This window comes from Micropterus salmoides, unplaced genomic scaffold (genome assembly GCF_014851395.1).
Source record: "Micropterus salmoides isolate LMB-PRFRI ecotype aquatic unplaced genomic scaffold, ASM1485139v1 Ms_hic_scaffold_6, whole genome shotgun sequence".
In the NCBI taxonomy this organism is placed as follows: Eukaryota; Metazoa; Chordata; class Actinopteri; order Centrarchiformes; family Centrarchidae; genus Micropterus; species Micropterus salmoides.
In genome coordinates, this window is record NW_024044348.1 from 19797679 (window position 1) to 19822006 (window position 24328).

A 24328-nucleotide genomic window follows, 5' to 3' on the forward strand; every position below is an offset into this window, starting at 1 on the left:
ATTATCTAAAGGAATTATTGGGTAAGACAATGATGTGTTGTGTTAGCCTCAACATTACCGTAAAAGACAGCTTTTGCAAGAGTATGTAGAGATTCACTGATACATTGTGATAGACACATATTTCATTATATTCAATGGTAGCTTATAAAATAAGGTTTTAGAGACTGAAAAATCACTTCAGTATAGATTAAAGAGCTAGATTAATTTCAAGAGATGCCCCAACATATTAGGGAAAAAGAGTTAAGGATTAGATATGTTTTTGTTTTTGGTACATAAAGAACGACTTCTGGTTTAAATGTTGTTTTCTACAAAGTATTACAGGCCAAAATGACTCAAAATATACACCCATACATCTTCATTCTAGACTTACACAACGTTGATGAGATGAACAAAATAACTTGCATGACTCTGAAACATAGACTTATATAAGCTCTGAACTGAATGCAGTTTATCCAAAAGTACACACTCATGCACTGTGATGGATTAGTATGTCATGCCTTTGGTCCATTTAATGTTCTCTACACTTGAAGAGTACAGTAGACGAGCAGAATTTATCATAGGCATTATTATGATTTCAACAGAATATAAACTGGTGTTGAAGTGTCAAGGACTTTTTTTAAGTGAATGGAGCTCTGAGTGCATTCTTGAACACATTCTAACACAACGTAGAAGTGCCTTTTCATTTTAAATAACTTAAGAGGAGGCAAAGAAATAAAAATGTGTTTTATAAACTAGGTATTAGTCCTGAAGGCAGCTTAAAGAAAACATTAAGTTACAGAGGCCAAGACACACAGTGAAAGTGTCTCTAATTGGTGCTTTATAGAACCTTTGTATGGAAACGTTAAGTAGCTCATTGCTGTTATTCTCATGTCATTGTGGAAATGTAACTGTACCGATGAAAACACATTTTAAACCTTACTTATCCAGGTGAAGTGTCACAGAGAACAATATGCTCTTTTCCACAATTCTCATCACACCTGGAAGCTGCCACTTACAACCACAGTCTGATCTGATGGCTTCAGAGCAGCTCCAATGGAGGCTTTAAAGGCCTTGCTCAAAGGCTCCTCAATGGTGGTAATGAGTTTTACAATATCTGTTGTTTTCCTTTCCATCATCCAATGAGGGAAGACTTTGCAGAAATACTTTGGAGGTCTGTCTGTGTTTCTTGCAGGCATGAAAGGATAATTTGGATATTTTCTTACACCTGGGCCTATTTTCACTTGTTTTGGTGTCGAAATGACAAGTGACTCCCAGTGACACCCTTTATTTTAAACAAGAAACTGAAGTCTAGCTCAAGGGACATTCTCGCTCTGAAATCTTGTGAAAGGTGAGTTGTTGCAGGAAGATGACGAAGAAAGCAAGACTTTATTTCCTAACGTTACTCCAACACAACAATCTCACAACTTGCCTCTCATGAGATCTTAGAGCGGGAATTGTCTTTGAGCGAGCCTTCTGTTTCTTGTTAAAGACAAAGGGTGTCACCGGGAGTCTCTCGTAGGGATCCTTTCCATGATGTTGTCACACCTTGTATAACAGTCTAAAACTTTTTAGACCTGCTGGTCATTTTGAAAGGTTTAAAAGTACTGAAATTATTTAATAACAACTTGTTGATTTGACGACTAACAGTACAGTTTTTCAGACCTCACAGGTGGACTGGCAGAGGTGAGTTTTACAGGAAACCGAACAGTGTTGGTTTGTTTTCATTTAACATTCATTTTCAAACTTGTGGTCTTCAGCCCCGCCCTGCAATGGACTGGCGACCTGTCCAGGGTGTACCCTGCCTTTCGCCCGATGCCAGCTGGGATTGGCTCCAACCCCCGCGACCCTGTACGCAGGATAAGCAATTGACGATGGATGGATGGATGGATGGTCTTCAGCCCCAGCTGACTCAAGTGACATCACTTTATCTGATTTCATGTAGCTCCCTCTAGAGCCACAAAAGGCTTTATACAACCTTTTTTTTTTACATATGCAGTAGCTACTCTCCAACACCTGTAAACAGACTTTGACGAGTAAAATCGGGGGGTGCCTCTTTAAAATGCAGTATCAGCTCACTGGGACATAGATAATTTCACCAAATATTGGTAAATTGTTGAATATGACAGGTGACATTCAGTATATGGAGTTGAAAAGCAGATGTTCAAATTTCATTTTTCCAGCACTTTAGGGTTTCTCATGTTAGCTGTAAAAATGTAACCTTGAAACCAGAAATGTGTTAAAGTGCATACTGGAAGTGCTCAGAAAAATGGAAATTTGAACATCTACAAATCTATGACAACTGGGCAACTCTGTCTATGGAGGAAGATATTGTAATACAATTAAAAGCTCCAAAACAGTACTGCATGGACCTTCTGGAAAGGGTTTTGTTAACTATTGGTTAATAGGTTAATAGTTACAGAACTTGTCAGTGAACTGATATTACTTTGCTGATTTGATTTTAAAAGTTGATGTTTCAAGAGGAATACGTTCACAAAAAAAGTTGGAACATCACTAAAAATAAGAGGAGATGTAGGCAACAATTCAGAGGTCTTGACCCAAGCTTAGTTAGTACAAATTCATTCCCAAAACAGCTTAAGGATCAATGTCAAACACTGAAGCCGTTCATTAGTCATGAGTTCAGTTTAGTGAAAAAAAAAAAGCGTAAAAAGCAGCGTCACTTCATAGGGAACGTCTTTAATTACTTCAGCGCTGTAAATGTTGTTACGTCATATCAGACATGTTGGGTCTGTTATTTATCGTCAGTATCTGCAGCCACATCGCAGTTACGACACACGACCATGTGCCCATGCACGTGATCACCTTCAAAATGTCATTTCTCCTAAACATCCAGCTGGCTCACTCACTTCATAAAAGGCTTCAGCTGAATAAGAAGAAAAGAGAAAAAAATGATCTAAAACACAGAGAACATAAAGGAAGACATGAATAACAACACCTGAAAGCACAGAAGTAGAAAATGTTTATGAAAACAAAACGCTGACATTCACAATGAAGACGATATTTGTTTGTTGGCACCATACAGTTTGCATGATTGTCGTCGATGTATAAAATAAATGTTACAGTCAGTATATGTGAGAACAGTTCTTTGGTATGTTAAAACACTGTCTTCCACCCCTTTTTACCGCACTGTAAACCAGATATAATGCTCATATTACATGTAGCAGGTTCAGTAATTCAACATATTAGGTAGCTGATAACAAAACATCATCTTGCATATCCAGCATATCATATCATTACAAACACTTAAAATAATTGCAAATATCATTTTCAAATATTTTATAAAGAAACACACAAGACTCTAAACCTCTAAAGTGCCTCAGAAGCATCATTAGATAGTGTGTCGGAATAGGAGGCAACTGTGTGGTTTCCAGTCAAAGAGGTTTGCAGTTAATCCAACAAACGTGCTTTAAAATTATGGCAAGAGAGGCAAACACAACATAGCATGCTCACCAGTGTCTACTGTCTACAGTGAATATGAAAATACTTCATAAAACGTAATTGTCTATAATGTTATACAGGAAGAGGTTTAAAAAAAAAATTGAAGGCGTGGGGTATCTCATTTAGCCTCGGTGGTGTTTCTGAGATTCAACAGTAGATGGCAGCAAAGTAAAACTAAATACTGAGAAGGAAACTCACCAGAACAGAGAGATTCTTCGGTTGTTATATATAGAAAAATCTATAAATACAGTTCATGAAAGTAAACTGAGTAGTGTACTGTATGAACATAATGAGCAAGTTGTTGATATAGATCTATATATATAGATATAGATATAGATCTATATATATATATATAGATATAGATCTATATATATATAGATATAGATCTATATATAGATCTATATATATATATAGATCTATATATAGATAGATAGATATATATCTATATATAGATATAGATCTATATATAGATAGATCTATATATAGATATATAGATAGATCTATATATATAGATCTATATCTATAGGCAGTTCTCAAACATAAAGTGCAAGTTTGTCAGTCATAACCTGAGTTAAGCAATTTTAACTGCAGGATCCATTTTCCAAGACAGTTTGTAAAAAGTTGAATTTTACAGCAATGATGATTGGACATTTCAGCAGTCTCAAGTCTTTAATGCACTGACTGTGGCCTGTTTTATTTTTTGCATTTTAACTACCTTAAATCTATTTGTTTAACGTATTTTAACCCTACAAGTACAGTACAGTTTCCACATCAAACCCACTGCAAAATTTATTTGGTGCAGCTTTTCTTATCTGACAATGTGCTGTACTAAGCTACGAAAAGTTGTAAGAGCAACCTACAGTGTCTCTTCTTTGGCTGATGCACAAGTGCATCCAATACAATGAGAGCAAATCTACCTACAGTATCATCATAAAAGGCAAGTAAACTTTAAAAAGGTGCTTGTGCTACTAGAACACTAAGACGAGAACACTCCAGCTAATGCGCACGTCAGCCACAGATTTAATGGCATTTAAAGTCATGTTCAGGGTCAGATATTAACAGCAGCAGAGCATCTACATGACCATCTGACCTATATGCTCCTGCAGCCACAGCAGTAGAGGCTGTATAGAGCTGGGGCCATCAGACACCGCCTCTGTGTACATCTGCAGCAGTACCTCTTGTAAAACAAGCAGCAAGGGCAAGCTCATGCTCAGTAGCTCATACAGGAATGCATAGTCCTGGGCATTGTCCCTCAGGTGGCCGGCAAAGGCCTGTGCTATACCATGCACACGGCGGGACAGATACCAGGGGGTGTTACACACAGTGCGAATCACACCCAGGGGCCAGCTCAGGCGTTTCCTTATGAACGAGCTGAAGGTACCTGCTGAGGATTGACTCTGCAGGTCTGCCGTGCTGCTGGACTCGGAGCTCTGTCCGTCATCATCAGCGCATCGCTCCTGAACTCTAGTGCCATAACGATTCTAAGACAGAGGATGTGACGGACAGAGACGTTAGATATTTTACAGTTCAATATAAGACGGATATTGTTAGACGTACTCACCGAGCGATGAGAAAAATTCCTCCGTAGGTTTGTCCCATTGTTGCGTTGAGCAAAATGAAGTTTGCAGTACAATTTCCCTGTAAGATTACAGCAAATATCAAAATGAAATAGTTGTTCTTTTCTTGGTAACATATGGATCCAATACTGATGACAGGTGACATTCAATGATACGAACCCTGTTCAGAGTCGAAGGCGTGTGCTCCCTGTCGCAGGGCAGAGCTGCAGGTAGAACAGCGAAAACACTCCCTGTGGAAGTAGAGCCCCTCGGCACAGACCCTTTCCACCATATAAACTCGCCTCTCGCACGAGTGGCACTTGTCACCCGACGGGGGGGAACGCCCTTCGTACCGAGCCACCCTGGGAACCAGAGAGCAGGTGGAGTGATGGTGAAAAGAAAAGCAGTGAAATAATGCCAGCCAATGAAGATTAACACTAATGCCATGACATTACAAAACAATAGCTAAAACACCGACTTAAATCTTCCCATTTAATTACTCTTTCCCGCCACCTAAACCCAGGAAATTAAAAATACATAATAAACATAAAAACACTGAAACAGCTGTCAGAAACATTCATGAATTTAACACCTACTGCTGGCTTTTAAAACTATTATACATTATGCAAACTATTTTTACCATTTATTTGGCCAAAAACATTCCTTTGCCGGAAAGCCTGTCTATCTTTAATATTTTTTTATCTAGTTTCGCCTCTCCATTTTTGCTATTCATAGTTTTAACACAAGCTCAAAAAGCTGGTTAGTGGACCGAGAGTAAAGACTTTTTGTTTTGTAGTCAAGACAGCCCAAACCAAGACCGAGTCAAGACCAGAGCTTATCAAGACCGAGACAAGACCAAGACTTTTAGGGGCTACATATGTCTACATATTTTCCCAATTGCTCTTCAGGAATCAAATTTGATTTAAACATATATCATAATGTGTATAAGGAGTTGCTCCTTTATATTAAGCTAGTGTAAGTTCTGCTATAACATCTGGCTGTTGAGATGGAGCAGGCTGTTTGGGATGGGTGGAGCAGAGAAACCCACAAAGTGCCACCACAAGAACACACGCTTCTCCTCTGTGAGGACTGCTGGTAATTAAAAGCACACGGGGCAAAAACAGCAGTTAAAAGCAAAGCTTTCATGCAAAGCAGCAGGCCTTTTGTATAAATCTGTCTGTTATAATTGAGAAGATACATGACAACAGTCTAAATTGTGGGCTACGATGCTTCTTTTTAAAGCTTTTTGAGAACAGTCCCTCTACAGTCCCTCTTTGTATCTGGAGGATTTCTGTGTGCTGCCTTTGGGACGCCGAAGATATGTTGAGCCTTCACTATGGGAACAAACATAACATCTTGAACATGAACTCTTCTTGCCAGTTTATCCAAGGCAGCCTAATACAACAATCCTTTAATAAATTATCACTTTAAAACTTTTAGAGTTAACAGTTTAGGCTGTAGTTTGTGATGCTGTTAAACTTTCTTATACTGACAGTTGTTTCTAATTGATATAGGAGGCGTGGACTAAATATTAGATTGTATACCTAATAAACTTAGTGTATTTTAAGAAATTACTGGAAAATAGGAAATATTTAATGCAAAAATGTGTTTTACCAGCAGACAAAAGCTACAATAACATTTTTTTTGGCCACCAGGTGGCAGAAGAAACAAGTTATGATCACCATTGACATATCATCACCTTTTATGTTGATAACTTGTTAGCAAGCATATTACACATCCAGTAGTTATGGAGCAACATCAGCATTAATTAACACTCATGATTCTAGCCTCCTGATGAAAGTATGTTCAATATTCACTCTCTTTTAGATCTGCTTTTGTCTCCACCAACTCCTGAGGGACATATGTAGCTCTTTTGCTGCTAAATGCTCCGCTATGTTCACCAGCTAGTTACTAACTGAGTCTCTCTGCTGTTTGGTGCTGAGCAGGTAGTGTACAGAGGGTTTTTAGAGCTTTTTCACTGAAAACCCGCGGCAGAAAACAAGGCTATGAGAGTGGACCAAAATAGTTAAGTTACAGTCTGACAGCTAAACAGTGAGCTAAAACTCACTATAATGCTCTGTAATGCCGAGGTGAGCTGCAGATTCTGGTGGTAATTCTCTGTAGGTTCATCACTAGGAGCATTTCACATTGTTTTCATATTGTGATTTGACATTAGGGTTGGGCGATGTCTAGCAAACTGCCATCGGACCGACGATGGCATGTATATATTATATATATATAAAAAGTGTACAAATATTGTTTACATGCAGCACTTGTGATCCCAAACGTGATGTGTTTCCACATGCAAATAAACACACTGTGAGGGGCAGGGGGTGCAAAACACAAGGCCATGGTGGGGTCAGGCTATAAAGCTTGAGATAGTCACCTTGAGTACAGCAGATCTATCTCCCAAGAACAACCCACTAAGGTGAACAGCTTTTTCCTTTATACTCTTTGTGTGAAACTCTCTAGCCTGTTGTGTCTGAGCTTTTTTCTGCAGGATGACACGGAGCACAGGAACAAAAGAGAAGTCATCAGTCTTGCCTCCTCAGTACAGTGAGACACATTCTTCCACCAACTCTGTGTAGACATAATTAGGCAGACTAATAACCATTTAATACGCACTATACAGCTAAATGATGAAAGACCTTTCTGTTCTACTTTCTCAATAAGAAGCAGGATTTGACAGCTAAGCATGTATTGACGGGAGAAGAACAATACCATCGCTGTGTGGAACGAAGGCTGCCTTATTACATTAATTTCACACACCACTTGATGTGGTTACTTGTACTGTACTGGAACAGAAAACTGGGACAGCCTCAGAGACCTGGCAGAGAAATCAGTATAGAGTATAGAGTCTTTAAGGCTTAAGTGATTTTTCTGTGCAACATCTGCGCTGGTTGCACAGCGGCCTCACGGTGACAAGACTTGGGGAAGTCATTGCACCTGGCTGTTGTCAGCAAAAAGTTAGTTACAGTTGTCACTTCTCATATTGTGGGCATATACTGTTTTTTAACTTTACAGAAAGCTGGGCTATCTGCTTGCTTCCCGCCTTAATGTTAAGCTAAGCTAAGCTAATCATCTCTTTCCTCATCTCTAACTCTCGGCAAGAAAGCGAATTATTCCTTAAATGATAATTAAAAACACTGTTGGCCTACATCATACAGTATATGCCAGTTAGCAGACAGCTATAGAAGAGGTCTGGCAATCAACACTTGGAGGCAAATGCCAAACACAGACAAGCTGCATTGGTAAAGAGAAACAGTGGTCACAATTTAAAACTAACCAACACGGAAATAAGACACACTACTTAGGTTGACCATTAATAGTATAATAACCCATCGTTATGACAGTTGTTACAATAGTGATTTAGTTGAAAGTTATTTTGCTTGAGTGTTTCAGTTATTTTGTTTGTCCCACATTGCCATTTTTCTCAACAAAATGTTCTTCTAAATAACTTGATGTGGTGAACAATTTTGATCTGAGCCAATGCAGGCAGGCTTTTGGCAAATCTGAATAATCAAAACAGCTTATTTGCAGACGTTAGCTAGTGCCTGCAGCCTGGCCCTGCCCGACCTGTTCCACGCAGACCCAGACTGCCCAATAATCCCTCTGCGTCTGCCTCAGCTCATGCCAGGTCTGTTAGGAGGCCGGCTCTTGCCATTTTCGACAGGCTGGATAATTTAGGGTCTGACTTCACCATCTGACTACACATTACACAAGCCTAAATGTATAATCAGGACATAAATATATAATCAACATTCACTCTGGGGCCCCTTGGGGGATCAGAACATGCAACATTCACAAAGGTTAAAAAAAATAGAAGACAGAGAAGAAAACAGAAGAAAGAAGTTAAAGATATGAAGGAGGAGATGGTGATCACCTCAGAGACATGTTCATCCACCTCCCTGAGGCGCTGGAGGACTCTTGACATGAAATGGATTGCTGAGTGGCAGGAGGGAGAAGAAGCAGGGGGGTCTGCACTCTCAGGCTGAGGCTGGGGCTTCGTCTCAGCATGCGTTTGATTAACATGTCTGAGCTTCACTACAGAAAATGGATGCTGGGACTGAGGCTGGAGCTGTGGTTTGGGCAGAGTCTTTGGAGGAAGGCGGACTAAATGTTGTGCTGATTTTCTGATACAGACTTCAAACTGAAAGGGATAATATACAGTAGTGCACTTGTGAGCTTTGGTGTAACTCCTCGTCAAGAAACCAAACAGTTAAGCTTGAATTGATTTCTTATTTTTCATTCAGTTAGAGGCTGTAGATCATTTAAAGAACCATACAGGTGGTTTATGTGTTTCACCCCACTAAACACAAATACTAGTCTTGCCAGCACAGCATGAAAATCAACTTGCATCCATTACAGTGAATATTCTGTCTGCTATGTGTTTTGGTAATGCAGATGCGAGCAGAATCTGTTTGTTTTTTCTAACTCTTTTTTTCTTGGCACAGTCAAGAACTGAAGTCTGACATCTGAAACCTGCGAGGCAACAGCCAACAGCTTCATTTAAATGATTAAATTATAATAAAAATATCCTTTTTGTGACACTTATGTTTGCTTTTTGTTTGCATCGTTGGTTTGCCTAGCTTATAGATACAATGCTTTGACTTCAGCAACTGCAAGACTCTTTTTATCTGTTTTTTGCCTGGTTTGTTAAGATTAATGGTCAACTAGTATATACTGTATTAGTTTCTAATTACCAGACATACTGTAGTTCAAAAGAAATAAAAAAAAAAACCTCTGTGGAATGTTAGACATGAGCCTGGTAATTAAGTGACTCCGAAAGGTTTTGGATTCAGTCACGCTTTCATTTAAGACTCATATTTTTCACCAATTTTGCTCATTTTAATTCATTAGGAATCATCACAATTCTTTGAATGTGCCAGCATCAATGAAGCCAATTTACTTTCCCATCAGCTTTGTCAAAATTTCATGTGAATGCTTTCCGCTTTGTGAAACTTTTAACAGGAAAATTGTTTTTGTTAGTTATAACATAAACTCCACTACATGTGTAACTGCGTATTCTTATTTATGTTTTGAATCTACTTTTGTGCTAGTTTGATCTAGTTTCTGGTTCTACAATAAATTACAATAACACGTGAAGAAATCCCATCCGTCTGTTTCTGGTGTGAAATTAGGGTCTAAGGCAGTCAGGACTAACCACTGTAAAACCACCAGTATGGTTATTTAAATATCCAAAAAGACTGAAAACTCCTATTTTAAATAAAGTAAATGATATGACTTGACCTTTACACGTGGTTGGTCTATGTGTTTGAGGTATATGTACATATATAGTATGTGCTTGCAAATTTCTGTGTGTATGTTTGATAAATATGTCAGGACAGAATTAGCATAAAACCTGCTACTTTATGACTGTCAGTAGTTTTAAATACCATCCAGAAGCCTTTGGCTACTGCCTGTGTGTCTTAACTGATGTATGGCAACTCCGGACTACCTGTGTCTCAGGAGCAGGTTTAGGTGGGAGTGGAGGCCTGAGTTTATTGTGCAGACTCTCAATCAGGTCAAGAGTAGCAGCGGGAAGACTTCTCGTAGTCTGACTGAGATTTTGCAGAGAGGTTAGGAAGACCATTAATAAAAAGGCACAGAAATAGAAAAGGCTGAAAAGATTAAATGCTGGAAATACCAGACAAGAGACGAAATATATAGCATTAGCAAAAGAAAAGTTTTGTCATATTAAAACTGCAGACCACTGTCAGAGGTCCAGCTCATAACAAGGGGAATTTAAAACATATTTATGATCCATGAAAAAGAGGTCAACTATCCATTTTAACTACATGCATGAAGAAGTATTTGTAGTTAGATAAATAAATAGACAGATACATACATACAGTGTATTCATATTATATATATAAATAAAATTACTTACCACCTTAAAGGACTACAGTTAAAATCTTACTCCTACTACAATAAAATAAAATCTATGAAATCATTGTTGTGATTTTTACCTGTGTTTTCCGTACGGTGTAGCTGGGTGTGCTTTCAAACTTTGCCAGCAACTGAGTAGCCATTGAGCGCACTTTGTTTTCCTTTGGCTCTTTGCCCTCTGGCACTGATGGGCCATTACTAGACAGGTTGGTGGCCTAACAGGAGACAGGCAACAGACAAGATCCTACTGTATCAACATTTCTTTATAGTGGATGCATTTACAAGTAGGAGCAAGTTTAGCAACAAACCTCCTCCAAATAACTGCAGAATTTCCGCCTCCTTTTGTAAATGGGATCTGTACCGTCTGACTTCTTTTCATCCTGTAAATACAGCACAAGGATATAAGACTGAATATGTAACAATCAAAAGAAGGAGATTTTAGAGCAAAAGAATCTCATACGACATACTTTTCAACATTTCAGCATGGAGTTACCTTTGGTATCCGTTTCCTGGGCAGTGCATGATTGAGCACATTATTATTGCTTCTGACTTCCTTGGATGGATAATCTTCATTGTTTTCATCCACTCCTTTGGAACCTGCAATATAACACAGGACTGCATAATAGTTTTCATTGTTTCCACAGTGCATTGAGATAAATGTCAGATAATATATACGTAGGTAATATAAATTAGGAAAGTTATATGAGTTGTCTGGAGAAAAAAGGAATTACTGAAGTGGAGAAATGTTCCACAAAAAAAATAAAGCCTTTCTGACTCAGCTGCATGTCAGAGGAAGAATAATGGTTGGCTGAAGTTAAATAAAACAACATACGATAGGTAAGCATTAAATAACCCTTCAGTGGAGACAGGTTGTCTTCATGTTGTCAAGAATCTGAGATTAATGCAGTCCACAGCTCTGGTAGAGATAGACATTCCTCTCATGCCACTATACTTAACAGACCAATAGGACTACGCAGCACACACAATTTTTAACAGGAGACCAAATGAAATTCTTTTACTTGAATTTCAGATTTTTATAATTGTTTGTACAAATTTCAGTCATACAATACAGCGAAGAAGCACCAGAAACAAAGAAGAGGACAAAAACAGTCTATTAACAACAGGCATCTGTCTTAACATGGTGAATCCAAGTCAAAGTCAAATAGAGTCAAGTAGTAAAGTAAAGAAGAGCACAGTATATCTGAGTCGAGTACAGTAGAGCTGAGTCCAGTAGAGTTCAGTACAGTAGAGTTAAGTTGAGTTTCTACCTGAGTAGAGGAGAGCAAGGTAGAGTACAGTAGAATACAGTCAAGAAGAGCTGAGCATGGTAGAGTAGAGTAGAGTAGAGTAGAGCAGAGTAGAACAGTCAAGCAGAGTTGGACATGGTAGAATACAGTGGAGTAGTAGAGTACAGTATAGGAGAGTAGAATGCAGTCAAGAAGAGTCACAGGGAGTACAGTACAGTAGAGTTGAGGTGTATCTAGTAAAGTAAAGAAGAGCGGTGTAGAGTAGAGCACAGTATATCTGAGTCCAGTAGAGTTAAGTTGAGTATCTACCGGAGTTGAGTAGAGGGGAGCAAGGTAGAGTACAGTAGAGCAGAGTACTGTATAGTAGAGTACAGAAGAGTATAATACAGTCAAGTAGAGTTAAACATGGTAGAATACAGTGGAGTAGAGTACAGTACAAAAGAGTACAGTCAAGCGGGCAGCTGTGGCTCAGGAGGTGGAGCGGGTTGCCTGTTGTTAGTAGAATATATCTGAGTTGAGTAGAGTTCAATCTAGTACAGTAGAAGATGAGTACATGTGGCGAGTACAGCAGAATACAGTCAATTAGAGCTGAGTATGGTAGAATACAGCGGAGTATAGTAGAGTCGATAGTCGATACAGTCCGGTAGAGTTGAGCATGGTAGAGTCGAGTATAATACAGTCAAGTAGAGTTGAGCATGGTAAAGTAAAGAGTAGAGTAAGCTACCTGAGGCAGGTAGAGGTGTGCCACGGAAGAGCTCATAGAACTTGGACAGGTAGGTGATCATCCTGGTCTTATCCAGCTCCTGATCGGCACTCAGCTCCTTCACAGATGTGAACGATCGGATCCCAAATTCTCGCTCGCTGACATCAAAAGCCAGCTGGAGGTTTGCAGCATGGTCTTCTTCATTTAATGAGTCAAAATCTCTGATAGAAAAAGAGAGTAATGGTGGCTTGAGTAAGAGGAAGGTACTCAACAAACATTCAGGTTATGTATGTCGTGGCAAAGCAGCTGCGGATATGATATAGTTACTGTGTCAACCTATAGTAGGGTTTCAATTTTCTTTGTGATTTCTCCCGAGTTGACCATTTACTTCGGTCTGTTTTCCCCTGATCACGTTGCAGTGCATACATAATGAAGTTATCTTTCATTAGGTTTTCTCATATTTTAACTTAGTATTGTTTCCAAAAATATCAGTATCTTAGCTGTTTAAGAACCCATGACTGATGTTATAAGAAAGTAACAGTGAGGTTTGTAACTGTGGCTGGTGGTGATTATAGAGTAAGATAATACGCACACTTATATGAAAACAGTTAACGTAAGCACAATGGAATGACTTTACACAGAAACTTATCTATCTCCATTTTAAACCCCGTAGAAGATGTTGTTTCTCATATTGCAGGAGAAAATGGTAGCAAATTACTTCTAATGGGAGTAAAAATACAACTCTGATGTCTCTAGCTTACACTGACAGTGTGCAGACACCATGAGAAATAATGTAAAGACGAGAGCAGTAGCCTAGCAGCAGCACATACAAACTTTGGTGTTTTTTCTGACGCTCACTATTTCTTCCTTTCTTTCTTTTCTATGAACCTGCTCCCCTCTATGCAGTCTGCTGACAGGCATGCATATGGAGGAGGGAAGGGGGAAAATACCAGTGGGTCCTGGAAACTTATAGAACCACATGAAATTGTAGTGGCATGTGGTGAGGTATGAAGGCAATAATTAAAGAGTGAGAGGATATAATTAGATTTGTAAATGTACTAATCTACAGTTGCACTGACAATCCATGCTGTGTAAGGCAGTCTAACCCTAAAAAGTGGAAACTAAGGTACAGTTTCTGTTTTTTTAAAAAGTCCTATAAGTGGATACCAAAGCACACAAAGTCCTACATGAGTTGTTTTTCTCCACAGCTCTACATCAACACACAGAAAGGGCCATTATTAAGAAATACATACTCAATAATAATACTCCAGATTAATTCAAGTAATGGAACAACCAGTATGTATTTCGCTTCACCGTTCACTGACAAAATGAGCTTGATAAAAATGTATGAAATGTACAAAGCTGCACTCTATTTGCACAATCTACTACCAGTTAGGTTGAAGCATAGGACAGCTATATATAAAATATTTTTCACATCTATCAGTGCTCTAAAAAGGGTCAAGTGTTTTACAAGTTGTGAGGAGGAGGTGGAGAATGCAGCATAAAAACACACATAGATGAAAGAGTTACTCTCTTTAACATAAGAAATGGGTTTCCTCACAACTAGTTGTTACCAAGAGGGTGCAGGGTTCATTTTTCAAAGAAACTGGTTTGTTCAAGTAAATACGTGTATGCATTTAATACTCTATAGAGATAAGAGGATGTTAACATCACTGATCTTAGATGGAAAGATGCAGCAGGCTGGTACTGATAGTATCTGATGCATGTTACGTACATCAGCTGGGGTTTGAACCTGTGGATGAGGGCACAGAGGGCGATGCCACTTTTCCAAGAAGACGTCAAGTCTGTGATCATCACATTCCTGTAGCCGTCTGTCTGTTTCTGGCACCAGGTAAGAAGCCTTGCCGGTCTGATCTCTGACTCTGCAAAAGAACCACAGTCACAGTGTTAGACCGACAGGAAGTTTAGGCTGAACACAATATGATGTCAAGCATGGACCAACACATGGCATGCCAGTAAACAAGGCCATGACAGACATGCTGGGAGCGGGTGCTGAGGTATGTACACATCTTTGTCTGGACATGTATTGTACTTCCTCGCTGCCTTTGGTGAATGGTTCAAGTTACTTCAAACATACAGCTCAGTTCAGCATGCAGAGCTTCTGTCTGTCCCCAGTGCATATATTATCAAATTCTGAACATTAAATAACGTGTTTCATATTGATTTAAGTGATTGATTTCTTTATTTCTTGTCATTTTAAACAGGAACATAAAGTAATACTGAACTCGGAGAGCGAGTTGTGTGTTGACTTTTCTCTTCACAACCTGGCAGATCTTTTATCAAAGCTTCCTCCTCCTGGTGAACCCACGTGTAAAAACAAACCTCAGATCGAGTCTTAGTACCTAAACAAAGATTAATTCTAACTTTTCCTACTACCATTAATAATCTGAAGATGAGTCATCAGCAGGCATGCTTTCAACTACAGAATCAGAGCAGATCACTTATCAAAACAACACAGAGGAATCTGCCAGTTCTTGTTATAAGGACCTCGTCTCCAGAGATTGACAGGCCGACGTATGGTAGCAGCACGCTCCAGAGAGCAGGAATTCAGCTCGCCAGTGATGTACAAGTGACGCACCTGAAACAGGAAGGGAAGGGAAAATGAATGACACTCAAGACGTTGTGTATATTTGTTAAAAATGAAACCTGTACCTAATGACAGATGGTAAGAATCTGATATTGTCAAAGCGAGTACTCCCTCTCACCTGGTGTGGCCTCACACAGGAGCTGTTGAGGTTGGGGTATCGAGTCCCAGGGTCTATGGTGTATTGTTCAAAGTTTTTGGCAATGTTTTCAGGTGTAGTCTGTGGAAGTAGCCTGTAAATACTCTCTCTGTAGAAACAAACAAAAAAACATGGTGGTATATCACTTTGACGTGTATCTACATTACATTAACTAATTTAGCTGACGGTTTTATCCAGAGCGACTTACAATTGCTATATATGTCAGAGGTCGCACACCTCTGGAGCAACAAGGAGTTAAGTGTCTCGCCTAGGGACACATTGGTAGATGTCTCACAGTTGTAATTTAACCCAGGTCTCCACACCAAAAGCAAGCATCTTATCTATGCACCATCACCACCACTCTAAACACACAATACTTACAAGCTGTATCTAATGCTGTAAATATAACATGAGTGAGTGTGTGTGTGTGTGTGTGTGTGTGTACCTCTCTGCAAGCACTTCCAGAACCGTCCGACCCTGAGCCCAGCTCTTCACCATCCAGGCCGTGTCAAAAGCAGCCAAGAAGCCTCTAGCACAACCTGTCCCCATGGGCCAGAAGGGCTGACCAGGAACACATAACAAATATATGAATATTTTAATGTAATTGTACATCAGTGTGTATAAGGACACAAAAAACACCAATTCTTTATTTCTTTAGAAGTAACAAAATCGCCAGAGACTGAAAACTTATTAGCAGCACTGCATTTTGTCATGATTTTGAGATTGACATACTTTTTTGTATTGGTCAAGCAACACAAAACATTACAAAGATTACATAATATACATACAGCAAGCATTACATTACAAGGACTCAGAGGATGGGGCATAAGTGCAAGTTGGGGGTCATGTTTAGATATGGTGTGTCAGTGATTTCCATTTTGTGAGTTTAGATTTCCTTTTACAATAAAAATGGTAATAAAACAGATAAATAAAAAACTAATGTAACTTTTTTAAAGTTATTTGTGACAGACTTGTCTGCCAGACTGTGTAACAGCTTCTGTTCCAAGGCAGTTGGACAGTTTACATGATATGTCTTGTCTTTCCTTACCTCTAGCAGACTGTCACCAACCAGTGCTACCAGTAGCTGGTGTCCAAATCGCTCCCTGACCAGAGCAGCATTCTCGGAGGCGTGCATGCTTGTGAAGTCAAACATTGCTACATCTGGTTGCCCGCAGTGGTTCATGGCAAAATCTAGCGTGGGAAGTTGGTAGTTGGTGCCAAAGTCAGCAGCCTCACGGGCGTAGCACAGAAGAGCTTCCTGGTTGACATTTTCACTGCTCAGCAGCAACTGGGTTTCTATGTAATCCTGTTGAACAGAAGCATGACAGTCAGGAGAATAATTTCTTTATGATCTGTTCCTTTAGAGTTTTTATTAAAGCTGCTCCCAGAAGTGGAATAAAAGCCCAACTGTATATTATTATATAATAAAAAAAGATGAGTATACTGGACTTGATATACTGTAATGTATACAACTAATCTGACATCATCTTCAACAATTTTGAAGGTTCTAATTGAATAATTAAATGAAACAAAATGGCAAAAGTAGTACAAAATACAGTATTAGAAATCACTACAGTTAATTCAACACCTCTCTGACACAGTCCTAACAAAAATAAAGAAAAGCTCTAAAGCGTTCTTGTTTGCTGACAGGATGTTGCATTTGATTACATTATACTGTACAGTAGTTCATGATTTTGATACCTTGTTATTATGATCAAATGAAATAAAGTATGCTGAAAAGCTGTTAAAAACAAATTTTCACACAAGGGATCCCTGGATAACTGACCTACGCATGTTCTACTTACATTAATGACGACTCCCTTGTCCAGCAGGCTCTGTTTCTTGGCAGTCATGACAAAGTAATGCGTGTTGTCCCTGTAGTACACAATGTTCTCCAGATCAATGCCTGCAACAAATGTGATATGGTTTGAGAGAGGTGATCCATGGAGTACCTAATTATTGTTGAGGACATTTTAAGTGGCTAACTCAAACCTGTCTACTTCTACAAGCATATTGTTGCGCCAACAACCTAGTCTGTACTGCTGAAAATCACTTCATCAGTCGTCAATGTTTACAACCAGAGCAAACAGAACAAAAAACCCAACCTTTCTGTTAGATAACCAAAGTCACAAGTATTTCCTTTACATTCATTCATAGTGAGGCTGTCAGACCGTGCTTCTCTCCCACCTGTCTCCTCTTTGAGGTCGAGAAAGAACTTCTGGTTGAAGATGAAGGCCACGCCGCTGATCTCTTCTACTTTGGCCTCTGCAGTTGTGTTTCTGTTGATGAAGTTGGCCGTGATGGCGATCGCCAGCTTTCCCCTGAATTCCTTCCTTTTGAAACCTGGGAGAGAAAAAAAACAGCGAGATAAAGAATGAAACGGACACAGGAGGAAAAAGAAGGGATGTCGATCTTCCCAGCAAACCAGTCCTATCGGCTTTTCTGTTAAAACCAAAGGAAATGTAGCGTTAAACCATAATTACAAGGCATTTACTTTCAGATAAGAGGCAGCTTACCAAGGTGAGCCTTTGTATAGCCAAGGGAACAAAAGCCATGAATTGTAAGAAGCATCAGGAATTAAAATGCTATCAACAAAGTTAAATGCCTTTTGCTTAATTAACCTTCAGAACTGAGAATGTAGCAGTAAAGTCCCACTTGTAAAACTTGAATAATTTTATTAACAATTCAATTCATGGTTTAAAAGTTAAAATATAGTTAAAAATTGGGCTGTTCAGTAATGTTATTTTATTCACACGTTCAAAGAATCTGTTTCAATGAATCCTATGCAATACTGAACCACAAAAAAAACTTATTTCTTAAGTCTATTTCAGGTATTTTAAAAAAGAAAACAGAGGCAGATTCTTTAAGCATTAACTTTTTATGTCCTCACCAAAACGAAAAAACCCAGACATCAAACCAGCAATAACTCACTAAAAATGTCTCTAATACTAAAGCTGTATGTTCAGGAAGGAAAAAAATGGATTGGTTGCTTACTACAAAGTGATGTATGGGAAAGTCACAGTAGCTTTCAGAAGAAAAGCATCTCATCTTATGTCACAACACCTACACACTGTCCCTGTTAAAAATCATGGAGGACCTTTTGTATTAATTCTGTGTTACTGTAGCTAGGCCACAAAAGTAGCTCAAAATCAGGCTGACTGCAGGGGAAAATAATTTCCCGCAGGCTTCATAATTGAAGAATGAGCTAAACATCTTATCCTGCCCAAAAATGCCCTTTTTAGGAATAAGCATCTGATGCGAATTGGTTGCTAGATGACAGCATTTTTAAGCGAGAGACCAAAACAGTGAGACAGAGAGATGGAGAGAGTCCAGCATGCATGCATCAGCTGCTGCACCGAGCCCAAGCTTTGCTCTATTTATGTACAGTGTTTCGGGGTTCCATGTATAACCATTCCCACTGGGAGAGATCAGTGGCTTCGTACAAGTACAAGCTTACAAAAGGTGAATTTCATTTATAACTTCACAACAGAAATAAACGCAGTACAAGTTATTAAGAGTGAGAGTCCAGAAACAGTCCTTTGGGACGTCTTGGACTATTCAGTAAACTGAATGTGTGCTGGGTTTTATCTTAGTCAACACTATTATCTGAATTTCATGTTCCAAATGATACTTCAGAGATTTTCACAATAAAGCAAACACATGAACATCACAAGGTGAGGTAAGTATGTAAACCGCCCCATTATTTATAAATATATTCACATATGCATTGTGTGAGTTTCTTAACTGATGGTAGTTGGAAATATATGTTGAGATCAGTATCAGCATCAGTAATCAGAAAATATTAACTAAAAAAAAAAGTATTAAGAGTAGAGTAACAGTATTCTCCAACCCTGTGCTTTCAATGTTGTTGGTGAGAGAATATACTTTTGAGTCACGGATCGTTCCTTCCTTGATCAGACACAGGTAACTTTATATTGTACTTTGCGGGCAAAATGAAGTATATTCTTCAGGCATCAAAACTGTTCCCCCCTTTTGTTGGCTGTCTTCTCACCTTCCAGAGTATTCCTGCGTCCATCAGCCCCCACTATGACATCAAACTCGAAGTTAGCCACAGGGTGATCAGCAGGTCGGATTGCAGCCCTCCACCCAAGCCCTAAAAGATGGAAACAAAGACAAAGATGTACCGCTCCACAGAACAATCAGCACATAGCACGTAGAATGTCAACTGATAAAGATTGGTGTTTTTGCTCAAGGACACAACTGTGTCTCAGTCGAAACATCTCTCCTTTCTTGGACCACTTTGCCACCTGTTTTGCTTGAACGTTTCTAAATGTGTCAGTGCAGAGAAGTTGTCAGTATAGAGAAAAATATCAAATATAAAGAAAAATAACACACACGTTTTAGCACAAGTGGAAATAATAATGGATCTTAATATTTTCAAGTAGCACAGAGATGCTCCATATCTACAAAGTCCACTGGATCTGGCCTGCAAACTTGACAAACGGACAAAAACACTGTTTCAGATTTAATATTAGCCATTTTACATATGCAGTGTGGGTGTTGCAGGAGTGTGTGACCAGCTCGGTAACAGCTTGGCACTTTGTTGTGTAACATCCCCCTGTGGAAAATGCATTCCATGATGTCAAGGGCACAGCTAAGTCCGTCACAGCAGAACAGGAGGGATAAGTCTGTGCCTAAATTTAGGGAAGGCTCTTGTTGTTATCAGCATATTGATATTACAGCTGAAGAGACAACACCTGACAACACTGTGCGAGTTATTTTCTTCCTGAGAATTTATAGTCCAGTATGGGATGAGAGGGTCAAGTAGTCATCTACAGTGCAGTGTTACGTGCTGCAAAACATTAACATCTTAAGGCAGCTGCGTGTTGTGCTGAAACTAAAAATTGTGAATGTGAGAAAAACATTGTGACAGTCACTGGTTTTAATGTGTAAGCAGGTGCTGTATATAGCTGCCATACATTTGAGCACTCACTGGGAAGTCTACCCTCATCTAAAAATGATGAAAAACTAGATCAGTGCCAATTGTCTCCTGAGTATTGGTCAAGGAAATTAAATACTGCAGGATGAGAAGATACAGATCCACAGCCACAGCCACACAGTATCTGTGTAACACACAGACAATTGCAGCCCGATATCTAGCTTTACATAGTATTAAACTTCTAAACCTCATCCTACTTCACATCCCAGCTGCATTGTTTCCAGCTGCTTAAATCTCCTCATCTTCCTGAAAGCTTGCAGATCATAAAAACTGTCAGTGGGTGTTTATCTATTGTTTGGACATTCATACCTTCATTTTCCTGATCCTCTGGAGGTTCCAACAGCTTGACAAACTCCACATTGATGTGGAACTCCACTGCAACAATCAGGGCGATCTTCAGTAGGATCAGCTGCAGCTGCTGAATGCCTGTTTGACGCAGACACACATGTTCGTGTTTGCATAAAGATGTAAATCGCTGCCAAACACTGTGTTTTGTGTTATGTTGTCTTGACACTGCTGAGAGCAAGGCTTGAACTCCATTACTCTCTTCTATCTTTGATGTTCCTCTTGTTGTTATATATCCTGTAAGTACTGTAGGACCATAATCTTTAAATCTAAAATTTATTGAAAATAGAAAATGTTACAATTTTAGTGTCCATTAAAATAAATATAAAATAAATAAAAAGCAAAAGCTGACAGCATGTTTTGTTTCTGTAAAGTCAGACACTCACTTATGTGGTCTATGGCCCCGGCGCAGAATTTGCCGTAAAACTTTTTGGCCCCGAGGCCCCGCAGGTCATGAATGGTGTAGGGCCAAAGGTGCAGCACGTTGTTCCTAGAGAAGGAGTCCCTCTTCTCGATCACCACCGCTTTGGCACCCATCAAAGCGAGCTCAATGGCTGTCCGCAGTCCACAGGGGCCCCCTCCGAGGATGAGGCACTGAATAAGAGAGAATGACAAATTGCCCTCATTACCGACACGAGGCACAGAGAAATGAGCTACATGGAGACCTCTATAATCGCAGGAGGCTGAGGCTTTTCCCGCATAAGAGGCTAAGATGAATAATGGTTTACATCCTACTTGTTTATTAACATACCAGGAAGCATTATAACATCTTCACAGATCATGAGAGGGAGCAGCACTTTACTGCACCAATGGAGCATTTAGAGGTGAAGTGTCTCACTCAAGGACACTTGAGAGGCAGAGACACAAACTCCGAGGATCATTCCAGTCTTAAGTTAACTTCTCCAGTCCGCCTTGTGTGCATAAGGATTGTTAATAAAACAGATGAAACTTGAAGAAAGAGAGTTTACATGCGGCTAAAGCGGGTCGAAGCAGTGCATTCATCAGGAAATTGCCAAGAGGGTTGTTTGTGAACACCTTCAATCAACCTAAACTATCATTACAACCATTACATATTTAAAATGTTATTCATGCCCTCACCCAAAAATGCATTAAGTCAGTTCTTTGAGGTTACAGCATCTGTCTGAGAATGTGTGGCTCAAACATGACATCATCCTCTTGAAGGCTAGATGAAAGAACTGACACGCACATGTGCTGGCAAACTGTAACTTCTTTCCTTCTTAATGTGTTGAGAGGCACTATAGAGAACTGTGTAGAGAGGAGATGCGTGTGTCTTTATTCTTGGGACATTAAATCCAGAACCAGACCTCTTCTGAATGCTGCCCCTGCTGTGCTCAACAAGGTGGACAGTCTCCTGTCTCGATAGCCTCACCAAATTAGTGCTAAAAATATATTTTCTTTCACCTTCCCAGGACAGACTTGAATATCTTGGCCTTCCTATGGAGACAGATTGATCTCAATATTATTTGTGTGAACCGCCAATGGTCTGTGTGTAAATGTGTAAGCTGTAAATATAAAACACCTTGTACAAATATAAAAGAAGATTTGTAAACTCACTCACATATTCTCAAATATAAAATGTATATGCAAATACACAAACAAATTCCATTAACTTAATTTACAAAAACATGTAAAGCATTTGTGAATATCTTCCTAACATTTAACTTTCAAACATGCATTTGTAAATCCAGCTTGTATTTGTGGATCACAATTCTATGCTTGTGGATTTGCATTTTACACACACAGAGTTGTAAGACCAACTGTCCACCAGTCTCCTGATGACATCTTTTTCACATTTCAAAAAAGTAAGAGCATGCAGTCTATAAATGAGCTGTGTTTTGTTTTAAATAATCTCAGATAAGAATGTGCATCCATCTTTTTATTTATTTATTTTAAAGTGAAACAGTTAGTTTTAGTGTGTGTTTATTTGTTATTAGTTGTTTATTTTCTTGCACACACAATTGTATACATTTCTATATATGAAAGGCACAAGAATGCCTATGTGTGCCAGTCAAGTCCTCCTTTATATTTTTCATTTATTCTTTCAGGTGGGTAAAGTCACAAAGCACTTCAGATCTTATTATTAATGTACTTAGAAGCACTTCACATTACAGTTCGGCAATAACATGGCCACTGTGGCAAAATAGTTTTATCATAAAGAGTTAATAATTAAGTAATACCACGTAATTACCAAAGTCATAAGCAGATAATAGCATGGTATTAACAATAGGTATATCTGGATAATATTAAAATGTAATATTTGTAACAGGGTAATAAGGGACAAACAGATTTAAAGATATCAAAAATAGAGAAGTAATATTGTAGTAATATTTTTGTGACAATATGGAAAACTTAGAGAACAGCAATATTTGGATTACAAAATAGTAATATGGTGACATTAATGAAGTGATAACCTGTAAATAAAGAGGTAATATGGGCTGATGTTTTCACAATATTTTAGGCTCCTATTAGTGTAATACCCTCAAAATCACATCAAAATTCAAGTCAAACTTGGCAATTGGTAATTACCATTTTATAAAGGTTTACTTTGTTTCAGTTACAATCTGTCACTTGTCATATCTTACAGTTAACAGAACTGTGGCGTATTTAGATAGCTTATACAGTTTCTGTTAGGCTATGTTAAAGAGGTGGTATTATGCTCATTTTCAGGTTCAAAATCTAAATTAGGGGTTGTACCAGAACAGGTTTACATGGTTTAATTTTCAAAAAACACCATATTTTTCTCATACTGCACATTAGTGCAGCTCCTCTTTTCACCCTATGTGTTTTACGCTCCGCTCTTGAGCTACAGAGTGATGCACTTTACTTGTACAAAAGAGTTGCACATGCGCAGTTCCCAGGTAAGGACTATTAGCCAATCAGAAGCAGAGAAGGGCGGGTCGTAAGAAACAAGGTAGTGTGATTCAAATCAAAGCCGCTTCAGACTGCGACCGTAACCTAGCAGATGGTATAAGTTACTCACAAGTCCACAACCACACAACATCGTTGTTCCACATCTTACCATCAGGACTAAACGTTGAACTGTTGCTGGTGTTCTGACGATCTATGCTGCCTTGCCGAAAAATGCTACCATAGCACAAATCCATAGACTCGACTCGGCCCTGCTCTGTTTTCCATTGCAGATAGTACCCAGAGATAGTACGTAGCTTGTCGTCATAGTGACCCCACACACAACTGCCGCGACGCAGGGCCATTAAATAATAATAACCTTATTTAGCCGCAACGTAATGTTCAATGCAACACACACACCTCTGCCGTCGTTGCTGCAGCGGTCTGTGTGAGGGCGGGAGCAGAGGGCTCTGTTAGCGGGCCGCTGGCCGGCCTCGCACGCTCCTCCCGCGGGTTGGCACAGGCTTCCCCTTGCAGCCGCTTGCGGAGGTCCTCAACTCCTCAAATATTCAAGCACATTT

The 24328-nt window shown here is 39.2% G+C and overlaps 1 protein-coding gene across 9 annotated transcripts in view; it reads right to left on the reverse strand.

The window, feature by feature from the left end:
* Positions 1 to 24328, reverse strand: part of mical2a (microtubule associated monooxygenase, calponin and LIM domain containing 2a) — a 48235-nt gene that overhangs the window by 9935 nt on the left and 13972 nt on the right. For 3 of the 9 annotated variants that reach the window (XM_038701944.1, XM_038701945.1, XM_038701941.1), the window contains exons 3-17: positions 21266 to 21473; positions 20844 to 20960; positions 19587 to 19688; positions 17762 to 17917; positions 17380 to 17480; positions 16623 to 16880; positions 16020 to 16135; positions 15557 to 15683; positions 15339 to 15429; positions 14566 to 14713; positions 12852 to 13051; positions 11374 to 11477; positions 11189 to 11260; positions 10961 to 11095; positions 7378 to 7485 (exon numbers count right to left, since the gene is read on the reverse strand). In XM_038701944.1, the coding sequence (XP_038557872.1) occupies positions 7378 to 7485; positions 10961 to 11095; positions 11189 to 11260; positions 11374 to 11477; positions 12852 to 13051; positions 14566 to 14713; positions 15339 to 15429; positions 15557 to 15683; positions 16020 to 16135; positions 16623 to 16880; positions 17380 to 17480; positions 17762 to 17917; positions 19587 to 19688; positions 20844 to 20960; positions 21266 to 21473 (2043 nt within the window). Of the gene's footprint in view, positions 1 to 5177; positions 5354 to 7377; positions 7486 to 8874; positions 10553 to 10960; positions 11096 to 11188; positions 11261 to 11373; positions 11478 to 12851; positions 13052 to 14565; positions 14714 to 15338; positions 15430 to 15556; positions 15684 to 16019; positions 16136 to 16622; positions 16881 to 17379; positions 17481 to 17761; positions 17918 to 19586; positions 19689 to 20843; positions 20961 to 21265; positions 21474 to 24328 lie in introns of those variants that run through there. The other 6 variants (XM_038701949.1, XM_038701946.1, XR_005442262.1 and 3 more) reach the window with 6 other exon arrangements.